General features: G+C 44.8%; 1 protein-coding gene across 2 annotated transcripts in view; it reads right to left on the bottom strand.

Annotated features, from left to right (window-relative positions):
• ago3a (argonaute RISC catalytic component 3a) overlaps positions 1–22,851 on the bottom strand; it is a 37,059-nt gene extending 14,208 nt beyond the window's left edge. Inside the window, exons 1-10 of one of the 2 annotated variants that reach the window (XM_014200512.2) lie at positions 21,830–22,851; positions 9,464–9,635; positions 9,089–9,209; positions 8,737–8,945; positions 7,705–7,841; positions 6,076–6,210; positions 5,870–5,957; positions 5,205–5,352; positions 4,908–5,027; positions 1,749–1,871 (exon numbers count right to left, since the gene is read on the bottom strand). In XM_014200512.2, the coding sequence (XP_014055987.1) occupies positions 1,749–1,871; positions 4,908–5,027; positions 5,205–5,352; positions 5,870–5,957; positions 6,076–6,210; positions 7,705–7,841; positions 8,737–8,945; positions 9,089–9,209; positions 9,464–9,635; positions 21,830–21,848 (1,272 nt within the window). In that variant the 5' untranslated portion in view covers positions 21,849–22,851. Of the gene's footprint in view, positions 1–1,727; positions 1,872–4,907; positions 5,028–5,204; positions 5,353–5,869; positions 5,958–6,075; positions 6,211–7,704; positions 7,842–8,736; positions 8,946–9,088; positions 9,210–9,463; positions 9,636–21,829 lie in introns of both variants that reach the window. The other variant, XM_014200511.2, reaches the window with a different exon arrangement.
• Positions 22,852–23,025: the final 174 nt, after the last annotated feature.

Genomic DNA, 23,025 nt, shown 5'->3' with positions numbered 1-23,025 from the left:
CTCAGACATTAATAAACAAGATTATCTGGTGTGATGAAACCAAGATTGAACTCTTTGGACAGAATGCCAAGCATCACGTCTGGAGGAAGCCTGGCACTATCCGTACGGTGAAGGACGGTGGTGGCAGCACCATGCTGTGGGGTTCTTGTTCAGCGGCAGGGACTGCGAGACTAGCCAGGATCGAGGGAAAGATGAACGAAGCAAAGTACAAAGAGATCCTTGATGAAAGCACTCTGGAGCAGGTTCAGGACCTCAGACTGGGGTGAAGGTTCACCTTCCAACAGGACAACGACCCTAAGCATACAGACAAGACAACGCAGGAGTGGCATCAGGACTCAATGTCCTTGACTGGCCCAGCCAAAGGCCGAACATGAACCCAATCGAACATCTCTGGAGACCTGAAAATATCTGTGCAGCAACGTTCCCCATCCAACCTGACAGAGATTTAGAGGATCTGCAGAGAAGAATGGGAGAAACTCCCAAAATACAGATGTGGCAAGCTTTTAGCGTCATACCCAAGAAGACTCAAGGCTGTAGTCACTGCCAAAGGCGCTTCAACAAGGTACTTAGTAAAGGGTCTGAATACTTATGTAAAGGTGATACATTTTAAGAAAATAAATTAGCAACAATTCTAAAAACCTGTTTTTCTTTTGTCACTATGGGGTAGTGTGTGTAGATTGAGGAAAAACAAACAAATTAATACATTTTAGAATAAGGCTGTAACGTACAAAATGTGGAAAAAGTCAAGGGGTCTGAACACTTTCCGATGGCACTGTATATGTAGTAACTTCATTTGAAGAGATCGTGATTAGGTCTCAATAGGAATTTTGCGATTGGTAAGGTTCCTTCACTTTAATGGACATTTATTTCCTGAAAGTCAGACTCTTCCAACACGCCAACTCATTTCCCAGCTTCAGAATCATCTGCATTCTCCAAATTTAGCCTTCACAAAATGTGTTTATAGTTAATCTGAATTTGATAACATTTTATTTGAAAATATGCACCAAATATGCTGTTTACGTACATGGTTTAGTAATTTACAGACAAGGTAGAAATATGAAAACAAGTCAGGTCCTGGAGTGTCTTAACCAAATGAAACCAGAATGTTAAGGCTGACCTCATCCAGTGTCCAGAAAAACAGATTCATTAGCGTTCTCCTTGGGCAGTCCTAATCACTTTAAAATATGGTTGAATGAAAAACTAGGTCTGGGATTAAGGCTTAAAATTTGATTTGATTGTTTTCAGTAAAATCCCACTGATGTGTCATCTACTCTCACAAATCACAAAAAGTGAAATTGCAAACCAAAGTGAGTGAGCTTAAAATAAAAAAAAAAAAAGCATAAACACCACAAAGGGAAGCTAAATTGAGTCATAGCATATTATGTCATGACGATCTGTACTATGCATTCTCAAAAAAATCTGAAATGAAAAATGATGTAGCCGTGTTAGCATTGAGCAAAGACTACTAGCTTATATTAATCCACACAGACAAGCCTGTATTCATAAAGCGTCTTAGCTACTCTAAGCCGATCTAGGAACAATTGTGTCTGTGAAATCACTATGAATAAGAGGGGGACCTGATCCTAGATCAGCACACCTACTCCTAGACGATTCACAGAGGGGAAAGACAAACGGATCAAATCAAACCAAAGGGGTTAGTTCCCTCATATAGCAAGGGTAGGTAGCGTGTCAAACAGAGTATGGAGCGTGATTTAAAGGAAGGGTACCATAAAGTGCTCTGTGCTCACCCTGCCGCCGTATTGCAGCATGGGGGCGGGCAGCACGCGCCCAGTCACGTGGGCCATCTCGTCGCGCACCTTGAACTGGAACTCCTGCACAAAGGGGTCAGCCTCGTAGTTGGCACTACGCACCTGCAGGGGTCACACACACAGAGAAAGGGGTGTTTAGGGTGGTGAGGTAAATTGGTATCCACAAGGCAGTGTCATATTCACAATGCAATAAAACAAACTACTCCTATTAGAAAACACTCAACTTGTCCAAAAATAAAACACATTAATTTGGTACGGAATGCCCTAATGAATATGACCCAGGTTTTAGGAGGTTTTGATGTTGACACAACTCACAACTTTGTAGATTGAACTAAAAACACATTTGCCCCAGAATTCTGTCACACGCAACATGCTGAAATAACCTTAGACATCTTTAGAACATTGTCAAACTTCCCCCTCGGTTTGTCCAATCCTTCTGCATATTTCACAGTTATTCCACCCACACTTTCATTCAGTTACTATTCACTGATGGTTCTCTGCATCTAAATTAGAAGTTTACTGTCTCTGGCAGTGTACTATCAACCAGAGGTATGTTTTAATCCCAGGTGGGAAATCGGAAGTCTGTTTAATGAGGTGACCGAAGCAGAGCCTGAATAAGATGCCATCTGATCGAGTCTAATGGCAGCGGTATTAGCCTCTCTAATCCTCCAGAATACACCATGGCCAGGCAGTGTGCTGGTGACAGCTAGCCAACAATACCATCTTCGACCTGGCCTTTCACTGACATGGGCCCGTATTCATTAAGCGTCTCAGAGTAGGAGTGCCGATCTAAGATCAGTTTTGCCTTTTAGATCATAATGAACAAGACCGGGGACCTGATCCTAGATTAGCTCTCCTACTCTGAGACGTTTCGGCAAACTGTACCAATACATCCTCTAAAACACCGGTTGAGGGCATTACCAACATATTCAAAATAATGATTGACATTTTCATTAACTTTATTTTGATCAATTTATTCATACCATTTCATCCTTCCACAAGATATAGTCCCGACAAAAATCTAGGGTTGCTACCCAACCCGGCTGGTCATTCGTTCTTTCGGTTCGGTGGCCAGCCACCCAGTCACTTGTCTTTTTGTTCTAAATTTACATTTACATTTTAGTCATTTAGCAGACGCTCTTATCCAGAGCGACTTACAGTAGTGAATACATACATTTCATTTTCATTTCATGCATTTTTTTTTTTTGTACTGGCCCCCCGTGGGAATCGAACCCACAACCCTGGCGTTGCACACACCATGCTGGCGTTGCAAACACCATGCTCTACCAACTGAGCCACAAAATCTATGGACGCAATCCAGTCGTTTGTTCTAAATGTTCCGTTGCCATGATGGCTGGCCACATTTTTATCCCTTACTTGCTGGCTAGCTAGCTAGCCAGTCAACTTTGACTAACACAGTCACGTCAAACAGTGTAGCCAAAATACAGCAAACCAGCTGCATTTCCTGTTTTTCTATTGACATTTCCTCATACAGTACCAGTCAAAAGTTTGGACACACCTACTCATTCAAGGGTTTTTCTTTATTTTAATATTTTCTACATTGTAGAATAATAGTGAAGACATCAAAACTATGAAATAACACATGTAGTAAACACATGTAGGAATCATGATGTAACCAAAAAAAAAAGTGTTAAACAATTCAAAATAGATTTTATATTTGAGATTGTTCAATGTAGCCACCATTTGCCTTGACGACAACTTTGCACATTCTTGGCATTCTCTCAAACAGCTTCAAGAGGTAGTCACCTGGAATGCATTTAAAATTGACAGGTGTGCCTTTTAAAAATAATTTGTGTAATTTCTTTCCTTTTTAATGCGTTTGAGCCAATCAGTTGTGACCATGTAAGAGTGGTATACACAAGATAGCCCTATTTGGTAAAAGACCAAGTCCATATTATGGCAAGAACAGTTCAAATAAGCAAAGAGAAACGACAGTCCATCATTACTTTAAGACATGAAGGTCAGTCAATCCTGAAAATGTCTTTAGTCTGATGAGTCCAAAGTTGAGATTTTTGGTTCCAACCGCCGTGTCTTTGTGAGACACAGAGTAGGTGAACGGATGATCTCCACATGTGTGGTTCCCACCGTGAAGCATGGAGGAGGCGTGATGGTGACATTGATTTATTTAGAATTCACGGCACACTTAACCAGCATGCATACCACAGCATTCTGAAACGATACACCATCCCATCTGGTTTGCGCTTAGTGGGACTATCATTTGTTTTTCAACAGGACAATGACCCAACACACCTCTAGGCTGTGTAACGGCTATTTGACCAAGGAGGAGAGTGACGGAGTGCTGCAACAGAATACCTGGCCTCCACAAATCACACCGACCTCAAAACAATTGAGATGGTTTGGGATGAGTTGGGTGCTTTTCCTTCACTCTGCAGTCCAACAAGTGCACAGCATATGTGGGAACTCCTTCAAGACTGTTAGAAAAGCATTCCAGGTGACTACCTCATGAAGCTGGTTGAGAGAATGCCAATAGTGTGCAAAGCTGTCATTAAGGCAAATGATGGCTACTTTGAAGAATCTCAAACATATTTTGATTTGTTTAACACTTGTGGTTACTACATGATTCCATATCATAAAGAAAATAGTAAAAATAAAGAAAAACCCTTGAATGAGTAGGTGTCCAAACTTTTGACTGGTACTGTGTGCACGCACATGCTGTGTGCGCGCACACACGATGCTGATTAATGATTTCGACTGGCTGAGAAAAGTTGCCAGCCTGTCTGTCTCACCCACCCCGATAGCGTTCATTACCATAGCACAACTGGAGATCGAAATTTCAATATTGAAACAATGTTGCAAATGTCAGAGACAGACCGCAAAGTTATTGAAAATCTTCGCTGTTGAAAACTAAATGCTAGTCTAAAAGAAAAATGGGAGATAATGTCTAGATGCTTTTTACGGCTGAACTGACAAGACCGTGGATTGCGCAGTCAGACGGAACAGAGTCAATAGGCATTTCAACTTCATAGATTTAGCCGGTGTTAACTTGTGGAATAGACACCTGCTGGAATGGGGTTAACCAATCAGCATCCAGGAATACCAACCCATTGTATAAAAGTAAATAAGACTCCATGCCACCAGGCGGCACCACTGACTCACCAGCCGGCTGATCTCCTCCTGTCTGTCAGGTGCAGAGCGAGCCGTGGCTTTGATCATAGTGGACGTCTGATTATCTGTCAGTTTCTTGATGCAGCGCTGCCCTGCTACTATGTTACACACCTGCAGGGACACAGCACCAAAGCATTGAGTATATTGCAAAGCATTTTATTCGCACTATTTGGCCAAACTGACGCCACGCTAAAAAGGACAATGTGAAAAGACAATATCCGAGCCATCACAGTACGGTTTGGGTCAGCCCTATAGTGTGAATCAGGCAAAGAAATGAATATGTCTCACCTCCAGGGGCAGGTAGGTGTGCTTCTGCTCCTGGCCCACCTGGAGGCAGGGCAGGTGGGGATACTTGAGCTGCAGGCTGTACTTCTCTCTGAAGTACTGGGCCACCGTGCGTTCCACCGTTTGACCATTCTCCAGCTGCAAAGGGAACCTGACCACAACAGGTAGATGGAACGGCAAGCGTTAAGAGCAACCTTTACTAACATTGAAAGGGACGGCTGTGCAAGAGGGGCTGGTCTGGGTCTACGTAGACTAAGGTTATCAACAGCTAAAGCGGTCTTCAATTTCTAGTTAAGATCAATATAGTGAAGATACAGAAACAGCCTCACAAATCCTTCTCAAATGTTGATGCTGGAAAGCAAAGAAGCAGTAGATAAACAGCTGCATGTAATAGCATATTGCCAACGATGACTAACACCCATTGACCTCGAGACAAGGATCTGACTCAGACATTTTGTGGTTCTGGTGAATTCTTGTGAACAGGTCATCCTACATTCAAGTGCACGCTCCACACAAACCACCACATCCCACGCGCCATGTGCATCTCCCAGTTTCTCTCTGGCCTCTCCTAGTCCCACCACACCCCACTCTCTCCCTAGTTCCACTCCACCCAACCTCATCTACTTCTAGTCCCACCCCACCATCCCTCTGGGGCTCTCTTGACTCACGTTTGATGGCTGGCGGGCCGACGGGTTACGTTGCAAACGCGGTACTTCCTCCGCATGGTTCCACAGTGTGTCACCTCCACCTTTAGACCTGGCCAGGACAGTGGCAGCTTTTAGGACCTCAGGGACGTGGGAATGACACGAATGTGTGTACAGAGGCACGCCCAAAAGCCTAGTTTACATCCTATTTCACGCACAAAATACACTACCTTTGATTTCTTTGGTGAACTTGACCCGGTGGGAGTCTGTGAGAGGTCGGGGCTGCTCGTCTATGTTGTGGATGTCCAGGACCTCACACATGAACTGGATCACAGGCTGGGCTTTGTAGAAGGCCGTGGCAGAAACTGCAGGACAGACAGGGCTATCAAACACTCGATCACACTCACTCAGAATTACCAATCACTGGCAATACCTGCCAAAACCGAGAGTAATCTCCCTAGCTCTTTACTGTAGATGCAAAATGTGAATTGATCTTGGTATACCAAATACATCACGCCAGGAGCAGCCATTTGTCATCAATTATCAGCTATCATTTTTTTTAGCTATTTAGGCCTATATCTCAAATCAAACCAAGTACAGCAGCTCAAGGCCTGTAGCCAGGGACACCACTAAGTACCTCAGGGTAGGGACACGCCAACACGGCTCTCAAACATGAAATAAAACCTAGGAGGAACATCCAACATCCCTCTGTCTTTATCTGCCGTTAGAGGAAGCTGGCGCCTAGATGAAGGCCCTAATGCTTTCTCCACCTGAATGGAGAGATGAGAAGAGAGGAAACAGATGCTGCACTGACTTCACAGTGACGTCAGGGCCACGTCTGACAGCGACGCTGACGACCGGAGCATACATGCGATTAGAAATGATGGGGAGTGCAGGTCACGGTCACTCTCCCCAGAGACAGTAGGGTTCTACATCTCCATAAACAGGAAATGACATCAGCAATTTCATGTTTGTTTTGATGCCTGTTTGTGATAGTGCTGATACATTACTCTTGGGAGTGTGAAAATGAAAGGGTTTTAAATAGCACACATTTTTGTTTGTTGCTTATATACACACACCGGTACATTTTCTCAGTGTTGCTATATCTTCAGCTAGGATGTGTGTGTGTGATTATATATGTCCCCTGGTGAGACATAAAAACAGATCATTGCTTTTGCGCTCTTTTAGGGCCTATTCTCCTCATTCCTTCAGCACACAATGACTAATGAAAAAGAGAATAATTCGCAGACGGCTGGACTTCTCTGCCCTTTGGTGGCGAATGGGGGAGGGGCTAGAGGAAGCAAAATGATTTGCGAGAGAGGGAGAGCGGGAAACCCGCCTGAGTGAGAGAGGCCCGAAGACAGAGAGAGCAGTCAGGCACTCCCCAAAACAAAAGCAGCCCACCAAAAATAGCTCCCAAACACACAGGGCCCTTCAGATCCCTGTACCTCCGTCTCCATAGCAACCGCCTAGGCAGTTTCCACAAAGCAAGAGCCCCATCCACTTTCTACAAAGCCTACGGCCAGCCCACCCACCTATAACCAGAACCCTCTTTCCAAACCCCCCTGTTGCCAGCGTGCGGCACAACACCCACTATGGAGTCCTCCCATATTAGGTAGAAGTTACCTCAAACACCGATGCAGGTTCAGGGCCTGCATTCATAAAGCGTCTCAGAATAGGGGTGATGGTCTAACACCAGTTTAGCCCTTTAGATCACATTGAATAAGATTACATGGACAGGGGGACTTGATCCTAGATCAGAACTCCTACTCTGATCCATATAGCCCCAGATTTTTCTTTATCCCCCTAAAATGGTTAAGGTTAGGATTGGTTGCAAAGTGATGTTGCGCCGTCCTCACCGTCAATATTGAGCATCATCTTCCACATGGCGGGACGTACAGACTGGTGGAAACCAAACCACACCTCTCTCCCCCCTCCCAGAGGATGGTCGTAGCCCTCTGGGGCTGAGAAGAAGGAGCGACCCACCGGGGTGTACCTGGAGAGGAGAGAGATAGTGGGGGGGGAGAAGAGCGACAAAATAAGGAGATAGAAGGGGGACAGACATAAGAGAATGGGGAAGTTAGTATCCACAACCTGGACCAGAATCTTGGTCAATGGCAGTCTGTCAACAAGATATTTTTCCAGTTGACACTGAACGTCAACGAAACGAGAGGGTGGAAACTCCACACAGCCTTAATCGACATCTGATCACTGAGCGGCAAAGAGGCATTAATAACAGCGTATGCTGGACACATTCTGTCAATGCAGTAGCCTGAAGCTATAGCAAACATAGCCTTATGGCCGGTGTCGATACACAGAAGACAGTTTTTATTTAATACTTGGGAAAATACTTTCTTTAAAAAAGGTTTTCATTCAGTATTGGTAGGCACAATGATAACACATTGCTTTTGAGTGGAGGAGGCTATGAGTGAAGTAAGTATGACGGCATAGGAATGACTATACATCTGGTTTCCTGCCGAACTTTCGTCATGCTGTGAAAACAACCACATTTGTTTTGCAAGAGCTTACATTCACGCGTTTCATTTCCAATGTGGCACTAAGCAGAAGTGAGTCGTCACTGAAATTCAGTACTTGACTTGTCATTTTAGGAAATTATCTTGGAATAAAAATCAGTCTCCTGCGCCAGCAAATGAAATGTATTATCATTTATTAATTAGGCCTACATCTACAGTAAATAAATCTGCCTCAAAAGTCAAATTAACATGTAGCAGAGTTGCGTCGTTTGCTTTTAAAATCAGTTCACTGAAGTTTCCAGGGTTAAATGCTCAACTTTTCAGAAATACATGCATCCTGTTGATCAAATAATTAACCCAATCACAAAGTTATATCATTCCCCATTAAAACCAGTTGGGCGGCGACTGTCAACTCACTTCATGGAGGGCAGGTGTCGCAGCACTACATCCACAGCATGTACTGGGTTGGTGCTGATGGGCTTGTCCAGCTCCAGGGGCTCAGGCACGCTGCGGCCCGTTAGCACCTCGTGCAACATGTGCCAGCTCACCAGGGACACAAACTTGATCGAGACCTTAAAGGGCCGGTCCTTGCCCCCCTCACCCGGTAGAGTGACGTCCAGATCCACCTGTGTGTGTGCGTTAATAGATCAAGAAGTGTGGGAGCGTGAGAGAGAGAGAGTGTGTGTGTGTGTTTTCAGTCTTACTCTTGTAGGAGCGCCAGCTAGTAGGTTTGACTGTGTGTGTGTGTGGCAGTCTACATCCATCTTACCCCTGCGGTTGCCACAGGCAGCGGGTTGGCTGTGTACAAGCTCCTCTTCCCATCGTAGACTGGCCGACGATCCCCGAAGATGGTAACCTTGAAGTGCTGCACCATGGAGTCCACCACCTCCCTACAGAACACAAAACAAGTGAACCTCTTTTTAGACTTGTCCAATGGTCTGCAACTTGTGGCTCTGGTAGCGCATGCGGCTCTTTAACTGCCCATATGTGGCTCTATAATTAGTATTCAAAGTAATAATAAATAAAATATAATAGAAGTAGAATAAACACATCAAATTACCTGTAGTCACACTTCAACAACCCATAAACTGATACCAGGTGAAACATTTTGAGATCCTAGCGAAAGGCATTATTCTAGGCATACCTGTTGACGCGGCGCGGGCACTTCTCGGGCTTGATGTCCACCTCATAGAGGTAGACGTCTATCTTTGGGATATCCACCTGGAAGCAGTTGGCCAGCAGCTTGATGGGCTTTCCCATGGTGCCATAGCCAGGTCGCCGTGGCACAGTGAACAGGGGCTGGGCTCCAACGGCTCCTAGAGATGGAAGGAGGGGAATGGAAAAAGAGAACAATCATTCAACTTCCATTACAACAGACCAGCTCTTTGAGGAATAGGCTTGAATTAGTAAAAAAATTTTTTTTAAATGCTTTGACGTGGCATCTTTTTTTTACTAAAAAGTTAGGTCTAAATGGAGCGGCAGGTAGCCTAGTGGTTAGAGCGTTGGGCCAGTAACCAAAAGGTTGCTGGATCGAATCCCTGAGCTGACAAGGTAGAAATCTGTCGTTCTGCCCCCGAACAAGGTGCAACCCACTGTTCCTAGGCCGTCATTGTAAATAAGAATTTGTTCTTAACTGACTTTCCTAGTTAAATAAATGTTAAATCACTTCTTGCCTGTGTGTCAAGAAGATAGAGATGTCAGCTAAAATAATCTAGTGGAAGGACCCACTTTAGAAAGTACAGAGACAGCAGGAATGCTATTGGGTGGGGGGGATACAAAAGGTTTTGTTCCTCTATAAAAAATGAAACCCAACAGAAACAAACAGACGTGTGTACACAGCGGTACGTAACACACATTGCCACCCCCAGACACAGAATGTCTTACACAGCAGTAACTTTAACCCAGTAGACAGAGTTATTTTAAAAACAGCCCGATGTGCCACACTCATCCCAGTGCCATGTTGGGTCTGCCGTCTCGTGGCCTGCCCATCAACATCAGGAGCAGCTGATGCGAAGGGGGAAAAAAAAGAACTTGCCGTTTGAAGCTTTGCGCTGGTTTAGCCAGACATTTGCTATGACGTTGTTCAGCTGGCCTGTGTGAGCGGCTTAACTATTGCGCAACACTCAGTCTAACAACTGAGTTCAGATGAGGGGAGTCAGTCAGTGTATTGTTTTTCCATCCTAAACTATACTGAACAAAAATATAAAAACGCAACATGTAAAAAGTGTTGGTCCCATGTTTCATGATCTGAAATAAAAGATAACAGAAATGTTCCAGATGCACAAAAAGCTTATTTCAAAAATTGGCTTACATTCTTGTTAGTGAGAATTTCTTATTTCCCAAAATAATCCATCCACCTGACAGACACCTTGTGCTGGGGACATTAACAGGCCACTCTAAAATGTACAGTTGTGTCACACAACAAAGCCACAGATGTCTCAAGTTGAGGGAGCGCACAATTAGCATGCTGACTGCAGGAATATCCACCAGAGCGGTTGCCAGAGAATTGAATGTTAATATCTCTACCGTAAGCCACCTCCAACATAGTTTCAGAGAATTTAGCAGTACGTCCAACCAGCCTCACAATTGCAGACCACGTGTAACCACGCCAGCCCAGGACCTCCACATCCAGCTTCTTCACCTGCGGGATCATCTGAAACCAGCCACCCGGACAGCTGATGAAACGGAGGGGTATTTCTGTCTGTAATAAAGCCCTTTTGTGGGGAGAAATTCAGATGGACTGGGCAGGGCTGCACTCCTGCCCAGTCATGTGAAATCCATAGATTAGGGCCTAATGAATTGATTTCAAATAACAGATTTTTTTGTTCAGTATACAGATCCTCATCACCCCTATTCAACACTTCCATCTCCATCTCTCAACTCAAGAAGTCAGGCAGAAAGTAAACCATGGGAGTTTCCCCTCAGCCTCTCTCTGGTACTCATTGATCAATGAGTGTCAGTGCTATGAATGATTCACCTCCTATTGAGTCATGATGAGCATACATGAGTGGGTGTCAGTTCATTCAGAGCCCCAGCGCAGGGGGGGGGGATAAAAACCATAACAGAACCCTTTCTCAGGTGCTGCCAGCTCATAGGATTGGTGCCTGAGTGAAGATGTTTGTTTAGGGCCGTCTTTCCAGAAGCTGGAGCGTTCATGGTTCTCTCCCCTTCCGTTTCTCTCGCCTGGTGGACCTTGAGGGGTCGGTACAGGGGTGACAGATGCAGGTTGGGTGTAGGCTAAGGCTAGACCTTGGTGGGTCACGATGACAGCAGAGAAAGGGGGAATCGATAGAGAAAGAGACACACGTCTGGAAGTCCAGCCGTAACTGTCCCACGGACAAACCCCAGCCCTTTGTGATGGAAATGATCCAGGGGTCCGAGAGGAGACTAGTGCAGGTCTCAGACAGAGACACACACACAGGTTTACACATACTGCCACACAAACATTGCTGTTCCAGTGCTGCGGTGGGGGTGAGTAAGAGGGAGGAGTAGGATGGCTGGGGGAGTGGGTAGGGAGGGCTGGTATTCCTCTCAGGCACTCCTATTGTCGAGCTAGCCTCCACACTGCATGAGTCACTAGGCCACGCAGAGAGAGAGAAACCCAGGAGGAGGAGCGTGGCAGGCATTCTAAAAAATGTAAAACGACACTTCCCTCCTAGTCCTGATGTTCTTTTGTACCCCCCCCCGACAAGATCTTGCGCGCGCGCGCGCACACGCACACACACACACTCTCTCTCACGCACGCATACATGTCCTCCTGATGTGTGTGTAAGCATTTCACATTAAGTTCTACACCTGTTGTATTCGGTGCATGTGACAAATACAATTTGATGCCGTCTTACAGGCACACAGGTGCCTTCTGACACGCCCTTAACGAAACACGCAAGCAAGCTCAAACAACCACACACAGGAAAGCAGCTGCAACGTCATCATCCCACCATGCAGCGAGCGAGACACAAAGAAACACCAAGGCCACAGAGAGAGAAGGATAACACCCACACACCCACAACACACACCCACAACACACACCCACTGGATCAGAAATTCAGAACACTGCATAAAAAGAATAAGTGGCAGAAACGACGCAACATTTCCACGCTTCCGGTTATTAAACCTAACCCTCCTGGCTATTTCTCCTTCAGACTTTCAAAGAAATGGATTCAAAAACACACTTGTGTGCTGAACTAAACTAGATGGCAAAAAGCCTTGTCGCAAAATCCCTTCCAAGGCAAGCTAGCCTATTTTCTCTGTCACTGATAATTCAGAATGCTTCTCAAGCACGCACACGGCCTAGTATATCAATTCTCCCCCCTGTCTAAACTATTTGAACCCCTTGCAGACAAAACAAGTACAAGCACACCCCTGGGAACTGTAGAGTGAGGGGAACGTTGTGGAGGGATGCGGCTGTCAGGGGCCAGGGCAGGGAGTTCCGTAGAGAGGGGAGCTGACTACTCTAGTCTGAGGTTTCTCTGACACTGTGTCGGCCCCAGTGGCCCCGAGCTGGCCCTGTCCTCAGGTCACCCACTGCCCATATAAGGCATGTTCAGTACCAAGCAAGCAACACAGCACAGAGAGACCAGTGGCTCAGTGGAACACACACAAACACAAAAAAAAGCTGAATTGTAAGCGCGCCCACACACAAACACACACACACACACACACACACACACGTGTGAAGCTGAACTAACTGCTCCAATGAACTCGACCTGAGATACACACCAAAGGATCAACCAAAAATGTCAAACTCTACAAAACAAAAAAAGTTGAGGCCTAAACTGCACACCAAGATTAGTACTCAACTATCCTGGAATACCACGACCTGTGACTTATAGGCCTTCCCATAGACATAACGAGATTGCCGGCAATGACATATGGCCTACTCAAAAGCCCATGTGGAGGAATCAAAGGCTTGTGGTCTGCGTCATTTAGCGGTGAGAGAGGTAGCAGGTTCAAGGAAACCTCCCCCTCGTGTGTTTACTCTGAAAGACTGCGGTCAGAAGACTAGTAAAGGAACAACGTGTTTTCCAAACAGAAAGATTCTAGGTACTCAGCGCTTTGTCTCATTTTGTTTCCTGACCCTATGACCTTTATGTTACGGACTACAGTACAGACACCAACTAAAAGAGGAAGTTAACTGGGTAGTATTCGTTAGGGCATACCGTAGGAAAACGGCGTACAACAGAAAACGAGCATTGTTGGACAAGGTCAGATGGTCAGAAACAGAAAGAACTGCTTTCTCCGTTTGGTGCCTAATGAATATGTCCCTGATATTAGAAAGAAAAAGTCAGTGGGTATGAGGAGAGATAAGGAGGCATCACTGAACTGACCTTGTAACGACAATTTCTCAGTCAAACTAACTGTAGTGGACATGCCAAAATGAGTACAACGCAATAAACTCTGCAAGGTTGGCTTTGTACAATTGTTCCATCATTTATTTTATTTAAGTGTCTTTTATGAGCAAGCTGGCGTTCGATCTCAGGCGACCTCAGCTTGCCACACTCATAGGTTGGACGCTGGTCAACGCTCTGAGGTGAAAAATTACTAGGCTATATTTTTACAAGCTAGGAGAGAAACCAGTTACCACATCCCTGAAAAGCAGTGGATACCTACACTGACTGGGGTCATGTTCAGTAGGCACAGAATGGATGAAAACAGACTCAGAGATGCAGCCTACTACCTGAACTCCAACAAGAAACTTAAAACATATTGCAACAGTGTGCACTAATGAACATGACCTAGTTACCGTTACACATCAAGTCTGGGCTCTCCCTTCCTCACTCCCGCTGCCTTCAACAATGATTGGCTGCAAATGTACTCACACAGACGCAGGGCAGGCCCACACACAATACAGCTGTTGTATGTCTAATCCGGATAGGCCTGGGCTGTGGGAACAGGGCGAGCGCTCCGATGCGGGGCACAAAGGCGTCAGTCACAGCAGGCAGCAGGCCCAGGCACACACGGATGGACGGACGCACAGTGACAGAGCGCCGCGGGCTGGGAGGGACTGATGCGTGTCAAACAAATAGTTTATTCCCCCCTCTGTCACTTGTTCCATCTACCTCAGTGCTCAGAGAGTGTCGGGCACCGACCGGAGCCACTACAGCTGCTGCCACTCACTCCACAACCAAAACACAAGCCAAAGCTGTACAGGGAGACCGAGGAGGGAGAGGCAACATGAAGTACTCTGAGGATGGATGGCAGGGGGGAAAGCAAGGCAGGCTGGACCTAGTGACACACACGTGAATGAGCTAGCACTGTTATCCTGGCTGAGGATTCCACAGGGAAATGTTAAATGAAACACTGTGTAAACCAGGGCAAAGCCCAGCCTGGTCGGAACATCAGGGTACTAGCGGAGGGCACAATTAAAACATATTTAGTGGTGAGGGAGAACCAACTCTGTGATTAGGATTAGGAGGGAGGGAGAGAAATGGACTGGCGTTAGGCCAGGGGTCACGTAAATCCAGAATTCTGTGTTTGTAACAGAAAATATATATATATATATTATTTTTTTTAAACGCAGACCAAATATCTTGCTGCGTTTTGTAAATGCAGATCTAAAATGCTTCTTATTGTAATTTCTGCTTGGCATCAGACTCATTTTGTGCTTCAGTTGCACTTCTCCCGGATGAGAATTCACAAACGGGCATTCTATCAACAGACAACGCTCTGACTGATGTTTAGCTACTTTTCTCCAGTGAAATGCAAGATAAACATCTAGCAAAACATTAGGAAATTTAGCTGGCTACATTCTTTCCATGATAAACATTAGAACTATAATGGCCATGCATCGATGCACTTCTGAAAACGAAGCCATTTTCTGCCGAATGGTGTTTCTCTAATGCATTTTCTGTGAAGGAAAACTACAGATGCAGGCCCCTGAAACAATAGTCAAATAAGCCAAACTACAAATAAACAAACGTATCAATAATAAAGCAAAAACAATCTAGACAAAACCTTAACCAACTATGACGAAATGTTAAAGTAAACTAAAATACTAAAGTACAATTAACTTTAACTTACGGACGAGCCCCCACTTGTCACAGGCCGGCTCATAGCCTGGAGGAGCAGGGAGAGAGAGAGTGCAAAGCCCTGTTCGAAAGACTGGTGTGGGCCAGGTTGACTATCAATTTGGCAAAGTGTGATTTTTGCCAAAGCTACTGTCACATACCTAGGCAAGGTTATTGGTCAGGGTGTTGTCTGTCCCGTGGAAGCCAAGGTCCAGGCTGTGAAGCAGTTCCCACAGCCCTCCACAAAGAAAGAACTGATGCGCTTCCTGGGAATGGCGGGGTACTACCGTGCTTTCTGTCAACTTTTCGGTAGTAGTGTCCCCACTGACCAATCTGTTGAAGGCCAAGGCTGAATTTATCTGGTCCACCCAGTGTCAAGAGGCATTTGATGCAGTTAAGGCTCTTTTGTGTTTGGCACCCGTGTTGGCAGCACCAAATTTTGGGAAACCTTTCAAATTGCAGGTAGACGCCAGTCAAATCGGTGCTGGGGCTGTGCTTCTCCAGGAAAATGAGGACAATGTTGAGTGTCCAGTCAGTTTCTTTTCCCGGAAATGTAATAAGTATCAGCAAAACTATTCTGTAATTGAAAAGGAGGCTTTAGGTCTCATTTGGGCTTTACAGCACTTCGAAGTCTATGTTGGTTCTAGTTTAACCCCTTTAACTGTGTTCACTGACCATAACCCACTTGTTTTTCTGAAGTCCCTGCAAAATCCCAACCAGCGCCTGATGCGTTGGGCTTTGTTCTTGCAACCATTCAACCTGGATATTAGACACATTAGTGGTAAGGATAATATTATTGCTGATGCTCTGTCCCGTGCTCCTTTAGCCTAGTTTGTATTTTCTCTCTGCTGACCCCTGCGGGCTGTCTGCGCCTCTTTTCTCTTAAATTGCTCCCCAGGTACCAGGGCTGCTGAGTTTGAGTGGGGACAGTCAGCTAGGGGACACGGGGCCACTGCTAGGAGCCGGGACTGGTATCCGTTTTTTGGTCTTTTTTGGGGGGAATTTTGGATTGTTTTAAATATGTTGGGTCGTAATTTGGGTTGAGGGTGGGACCCCTCATTTTAAGGAGGGGGGTGTCACGGCCCCTCCTCTGCAGTGCAGGGGCGGTTCCTCCTGCAGGCAGAGGAGGGTCGTTAGTGATTGGAGCTGGCGTGATTGGAGCCACCTGGGCTCAGGGTATTTAAACTGCTTCACTAACCACTCTCTTTCTCTCTGCTCCTCCAGGTATGATCCTGTTTTGTTTGTTCCTTTGTAGGTTTACTTAGTTTCCACTCAGTCATGTTCACACACACAGATTCATGCATCCGTGCACTTTACATACACCCTACATTATGACATTTCCACACCTCATTCCTTTTTCTTTGTTTAAAGTTAATAGTTTTTGGTTGACAATAAAGAACCTTTTGATTGGCCTATACCTGTTGTTCATGTCCCCTCATTTTTGCCACAGGCTATGAGCCGACCTGTGACAAGTGGGGGCTCGTCCACACAAAAAGATTACTTTTCTGGGATAATTTCTCACTTTCAACGACATCAGGCTCTGTCTTCTCTCTCTCAGTTCTCCCACCAAAAAAAAGTTTGGTTACCCCCTTAAGACACTCCCCTCACATCAGCCCTGAGTCCCTCTCTTCCTGTCTGAACCCCTCCTGCACTGTGCCACTCTTGTGTTGTGTTCCCCCTATAGATTTAGCCTAAATGGTCCTCACAAAACAGAGCTCAGGAACAGGAAGGAGAGAAGAGTGCCCAATCCAGGCCTCCTCGTCCCACTGAGCTGAGACAGACATCCCCCAACCTTACAGCCCACTTCTACTGGGCCCTCCTACTGACTCAGTCTGTCCTCTCCATCTATCCCCACGCTCTCTCCCTCCCTCTCTGGCTCAGTGATTTACTCTCTCTGGCTCTCCCACTCTCTCTTCCGCTGATTTATCTCCCTCCCTCCCTCCCCCCCACATGAGTTCAATTCTAGCCACGCTCACAACATGTGAAGGTCGACACAGACAGATGCTTCTCAATCCAGCACCCATGCATGGGCTGTTTTAATTAAAACTTGTTAGAAGTGAAAAATAACATTCCTTTCTAGGCTATGGGGACACAGGCTGCAAGATCCTAACGAACACAGGCTCGTGTTCATTAGGGCACGCAACAAAAACGCCTTGTAACGGTAAAGAGAAATTGAGCATTTCTCATAGAACAACTCCAGGTTGTCCCTCCCTGTTTGTCTGTTTTCTTCCGGTTGGTGCCTAATGAATACTAACTACTCAGGCCTAGCCTGTGTGTGAATATTCCAGCTGATCGTCAACATCATACTAATGTGAGTGGTGCAATGTGACCCAAATGGGCTAGCTTTGGACAAGGATTTGAAAATCAAAAAGGTGGTTCTCGATTACCTGCCTTTTTTCTTCAAGTAAAGTGAGGAGCTACAGAGGCAGGAGAGAGAGACAGGATAAGAAAGGTGGTGGGCATGGGGGTTAGGTGAAACAAAACAAAAAAGAGCGGGAAGGAGAATAGAAGGAACGGGAGTGTGTGAATCAGAAAGACAAAGAACTGCCATATATGCCAATTCAAAATTAGCTACTGCTAACAAACTTTAAGTACCTCAACCACATTTACCTAGAAGACCCCCTTGATAGTTGGCAACTAGCCTGAAGTGTGAGGGGACAGAGTGGGGGGGGGGGGTCCCCTGTACTGCCTGTGTGATGTCCCTTTGTCTTTCGGTAAGCCCCACACAGGTGTGTGTGGATGTCATGGGCGTATCCATTACAACAGGAAGCAGCTGCACTTCTCATGGACTATCAAGCGTGCCAGGTTACCCATCCAAAACCAACTGACAATAGAACTCATCTTAACACCACATACTATACGACAAAAATAAACAACTTTTGGAGATTTTTTTTTTTATAAAAAGTTATGATCATGTGTTGCCTTTCAAATACCATACAGACCTGTATGACGGACGGGATTTTAAGGGTTAAAAGCTCAAGTCATATCCTATGAGCACTAGCTAATCTTTGCATGCTGCCAGACTACCGTTGGAATGAATAGCATTTTCTCACGCCACACTCTTCTTAGCGACGAGGGCCCCCTTTCAATCATTCACTGAGGAATCAAGTCCACTCCTCTGTTCCCCCTTATGGCTGCATGTCTGTTAACCATTAGGTACACAGCTGACGGACAGAAAACACCTGCCCTGTTCAGGTTTGTTTTTTAGGGCACACTGTAGCAACATGTTTTGAAACAGAAAAAAAAATAAAAAATAAAAGAGAGCTTCTTATCAGTCGAAGTCCAGATAGTCCCACCTTGCTGTAGTCTGCATTCTACCATTTGGTGCATAATGAACAATCCCCAGTTATCCCTCTTTTAAACTCTACAACCTGAGGAGGTTTGGAGGTCAGTTGCCGGGGGGGACCTCCTCTGGAGGGAATCAATATAGCTCTGTCTGGCCTGGCCGTATCAGGTGTCACTCACTGGGTCTACCTGCTAGGGTATCGTTGCAGTAGAAGTGGAAAGCTTCCGTTACAACTACAGACAAAGCAAACTGTAAAAAAAACGTTTCCCCTGGCTGTCACTGTAAACTGCAAGAAGGAACTGTCTGACCTAGGCGACCATCTAGGTTATACAGGGTCTCCTCTATTATGGATGCTTTCCCTTTTTATTTCGGCCTAGCCTACACATCACCACTGTTTTGCAGTCTACTCATGAGAAAACATGACCATGCAGTCACACTTACTATTCAAACTGAAATGCTTTGAATAAGGAAAAGTAGTCTGTAACTTTGCCTCTCCTGAACTAAGCCCCTATAAAATCAAAAAAAAATCAAACTTTTGTAATAGAATAGTTTTATTTTTAACAATAATAACAATGCTCAAACATCAGGAGACCACTTTTGAGGTCTGGGAAAAATCTAAGAAATGTTGATGTAGTTACCCTTTAATGCAAAGTGTGCACCAGCTAGAGAAAGTTGTTTGGCTTGGAGGGTTCACGGGCCAGTAGGAGACACACTTTCCTCTGGTCTAAAGGGCAGAGATTGGGGACGTTGCCCTGTGTAGGGTGCCTTCTTTCGGATGGGACTTTAAACGGGTGTCCTGACTCTCTGAAGATCCCATGGCACTTATAAAATAGTAGGGGTGTTAACTCCGGCGTCCTGGCTAAATTCCCAATCTGGCCCTCATACCATCATGGCCACCTAATCATCCCCAGCTTACAATTCGCTCATTCATCCCCTCTCCCCTGTAACTAGGTCGTTGCTGTAAATGAGAACGTGTTCTCAGTCAACTTACCTGGTAAAATATGGGATAAATTTAAAAAAGGCACACAGGGGAATTCCTGTTTCAGAAAGTTGAGGGAATATACAAACCACTGATGCATTTTGTTCATGTCTTATGATTAACATGGGCAAAATAATACATTTTTGAATATTATCGAATTCCGTTTTAATGTCTGGATTTCGTCCGCATGTTCCGTAACTGATTTTATAGGGCCCTACTGACCTCTGATAAACAGTGTGGCACATGTCTGCTGTGACAAACAAGATGACCCCATTGCTGAACCACAGGAGGCTGCGGAGGGGAGAACGACTCATAATTATGTCCGGAACAGCTCAAATGGAATGGCATCAAACACCTGGAGACCATGTGTTTCATACTACCCGGAGCCCGTTCTCCCCAATTAAGGTGCCGCCAATCACCTGTGTGCTGAACTACTCATGCATACCCATGTGGGACTTTTCTATGACTAACGATTAACCAGCGTGAGTAGGAAAATATCTATGAAGGTTGAAGTGTGAAATATGATGCCACAAAACTTTTGTTAAGTCTCCATTTCATAGCATTGCTCCACTTATGACTAGCCTAACTTTACAAGACTTCATCAAAGACACTATACTCCCACATGTATAGAATTACATTTCACCTGTTACTCACACATGGCCAACAGAACTGTTGAGGAACTCCCCTAGCTACAGTTAAACAAATAGTAGCCAGCAGCCATTCATGAATTTACCTAGGTGTTTTTATCAACAGCGGGTGAATTTACATACACTAGCATTGCTTTCAATTAGAGGTTGACCGATTAATCGGAATGGCCGATTAATTGGGGCCGATTTCAAGTTTTCATAAGCGGTAATCGGCATTTTTGGAAGCCGATTATATTGCAATCCACGAGGAGACTGCGTGGCAGGCTGACCACCTGTTACACGAGTGCAGGCAGCGAGGAGCTAAGGTAAGTTGCTAGCTAGCATTAAACTTATCTTATAAAAAAAACGATCAATCTTAACATAATCACTAGTTAACTACACATGGTTGATGATATTACTAGTTTAACTAGCTTGTCCTGCGTTGCATATAATCAATGGGGTGCCTGAAATTGTGTCACTTCTCGTGTTCAGAGTTTGTGCAGCAGTTTGGGTCGCCTGGCTCGTTGCGAACTGTGTGAAGACCATTTCTTCCTAACAAAGACCGTAATTAATTTCCCAGAATTTTGCATAATTATGACATAACATTGAAGGTTATGCAATGTAACAGCAATATTTACACTTAGGGTTGCCAACCCTTCGATAAAATACAGAACGTTTCCGTATTTCACTGAAAGAATAAAAGTTTTGTTTTCGAAATGATAGTTTCTGGATTAGACCACATTAATGACCTAAGGCTCGAATTTCTGTGTGTTTATTATATTATAATTAAGTCTATGATTTGATAGAGCAGTCTGACTGAGCGGTGGTAGGCAGCAGCACGCTCGTAAGCATTCATTCAAACAGCACTTTACAGCATTTGCCAGCAGCTCTTAGCAATGATTGAAGCACAGCACTGTTTATGACTTCAAGCCTATCAACTCATGAGATTAGGCTGGCAATCCTAAAATGCCTATAAGAACATCCAATAGTCAAAGGTCTATGAAATACAAATGGTTTAGAGATGAATAGTCCTATAATAACTACAATGTATAACTTCTTAACTGGGAATATTGAAGACTCATGTTAAAAGGAACCACCAGCTTTCATATGTTCGCATGTTCTGAGCAAGGAACTTAAATGTTAGCTTTTTTACATGGCACATATTGCACTTTCACTTTCTTCTCCAACACTGTTTTTGCATTTTTTAAACCAAATTGAACATGTTTCATTTATTTGAGAGTAAATAGTTGTTATTTATGTATTATATTAAGTTAAAATAAGTGTTCATTGTTAATTCAGTATTGTTGTAACTGTCATTATTACAAATGTATATACAAATCAGCAGATTAATCGGTATAGGCTTTTTTTGGTCCTCCAATAAATCGGTATCGGTGTTGAAAAATCATAAATCGGTCGACCTCTACTTTCAATTGTATTTAACAAAAACAGTCCGTGAGAAGCCAGAAGTTAAATACAATTCCATTTCAACTTACTGTGCCTATGGGCAGGAATGTTGGTTGCTTGTGTTGCAATGCCAGTGTTGGGGAAACATCACATGCAACAATTTAGTAGATCATTTTGGCATGATGAGCAATGACAGCCAATTAGTTACCTGTAGTTCCGATTTCCATTCATGAGGTCCCTGCCCGGTTTACTCCCCGGATCACAGACGTCAAATGTCAGGAACTCTTGCTTGGTTCAATCTGGTTTATCGGCAGTTCAACGCCTCACAGGCGATGCAGCCGAGTAGTTACGGGTTCCCCCGAGTTCTCCTCTCCGCTCACTGTCAAACTAGCCCCTGTTCCAGTCCCTTTGGACGAGGGTCTTCCGTGTCCCAGTGTCTGCAAGTCGTTCACACGATCAAGGTATCCAATCAGATTTCACTGCCACGGCGATACTTGCTCGAGCTTCAACGACGCTGATAAACTAGGTAGCAACTAGCTCGATGCTAGATTAGCAAATGGATTGAAACATTGCTAACTGACACTTGTCAAGATATCATAATTGCAGATTCACTGAGCTCTTTAGTTTCTTACCAGTTTGCTTTATAAAAATCGGATAAGTTCGGTTTTACGTCCAGCAGAAATCGAGTTTAAGGCTGGGCGATAATTAGCTAGCTAGCCACCAAGCTACCTACGACTACTTGTTAGAATTCTCATCCGACAATGGACAGCTACTTATCACTCAAAGTCTGCTAACGATAGGCAGCTTGCACCCGTTTTGATGTGCAGCCTTGTTTCCACTGATGTCACTCTCCAACAGGGGCCAGTCTCGCTGTGTCTAGGCTGTCAACTCCCGGTTGCATTCGCCGATATGACTAAGATTTTCAGCCCGGTTGCCTGTGGTCAACTCTGTAGGGCTCTGACCAACTGAATATGGTGAAGTTACTACTCTGACACCGACAGGAAGAGGTGTGTTCTATCTCAATGGGAAACGCCAAACGTCAGAATTAAGCACTTCGCCCAAAGACAGTACAGTATGAAGATAGGTAGAAACTGCTTCTCCAATAGAAATCCCCGATCACGTTAGCTAGCTAAGCTCATGCGCAGAAATACGTCATTGGATCTAACGGTCGTCTCGCGCCTAATTGCGCATGTGCACGCCGTCAATCAAAGGCACCCCTTCAATACAAGTTATTTTTGACGAAAATGAAAACGAGTCAGTTTGTCACTTTCACGAGGTCAGAGTAATAACATGTTCAATTACTTAAGACATTGGCCCGAATCTTGGTTGTGCCTTTAGATTTCGAAAAATTAACAACGAAGGAAGGTTTTTTTCACTTCTCTCATTGACTTCTCTCATCCCAAA

Source organism: Salmo salar, chromosome ssa05 (assembly GCF_905237065.1).
Source record: "Salmo salar chromosome ssa05, Ssal_v3.1, whole genome shotgun sequence".
Classification (NCBI taxonomy): domain Eukaryota; kingdom Metazoa; phylum Chordata; class Actinopteri; order Salmoniformes; family Salmonidae; genus Salmo; species Salmo salar.
Note: the sequence above shows the minus strand (reverse complement) of the source record. Positions and strands in the feature narration are given on the sequence as shown.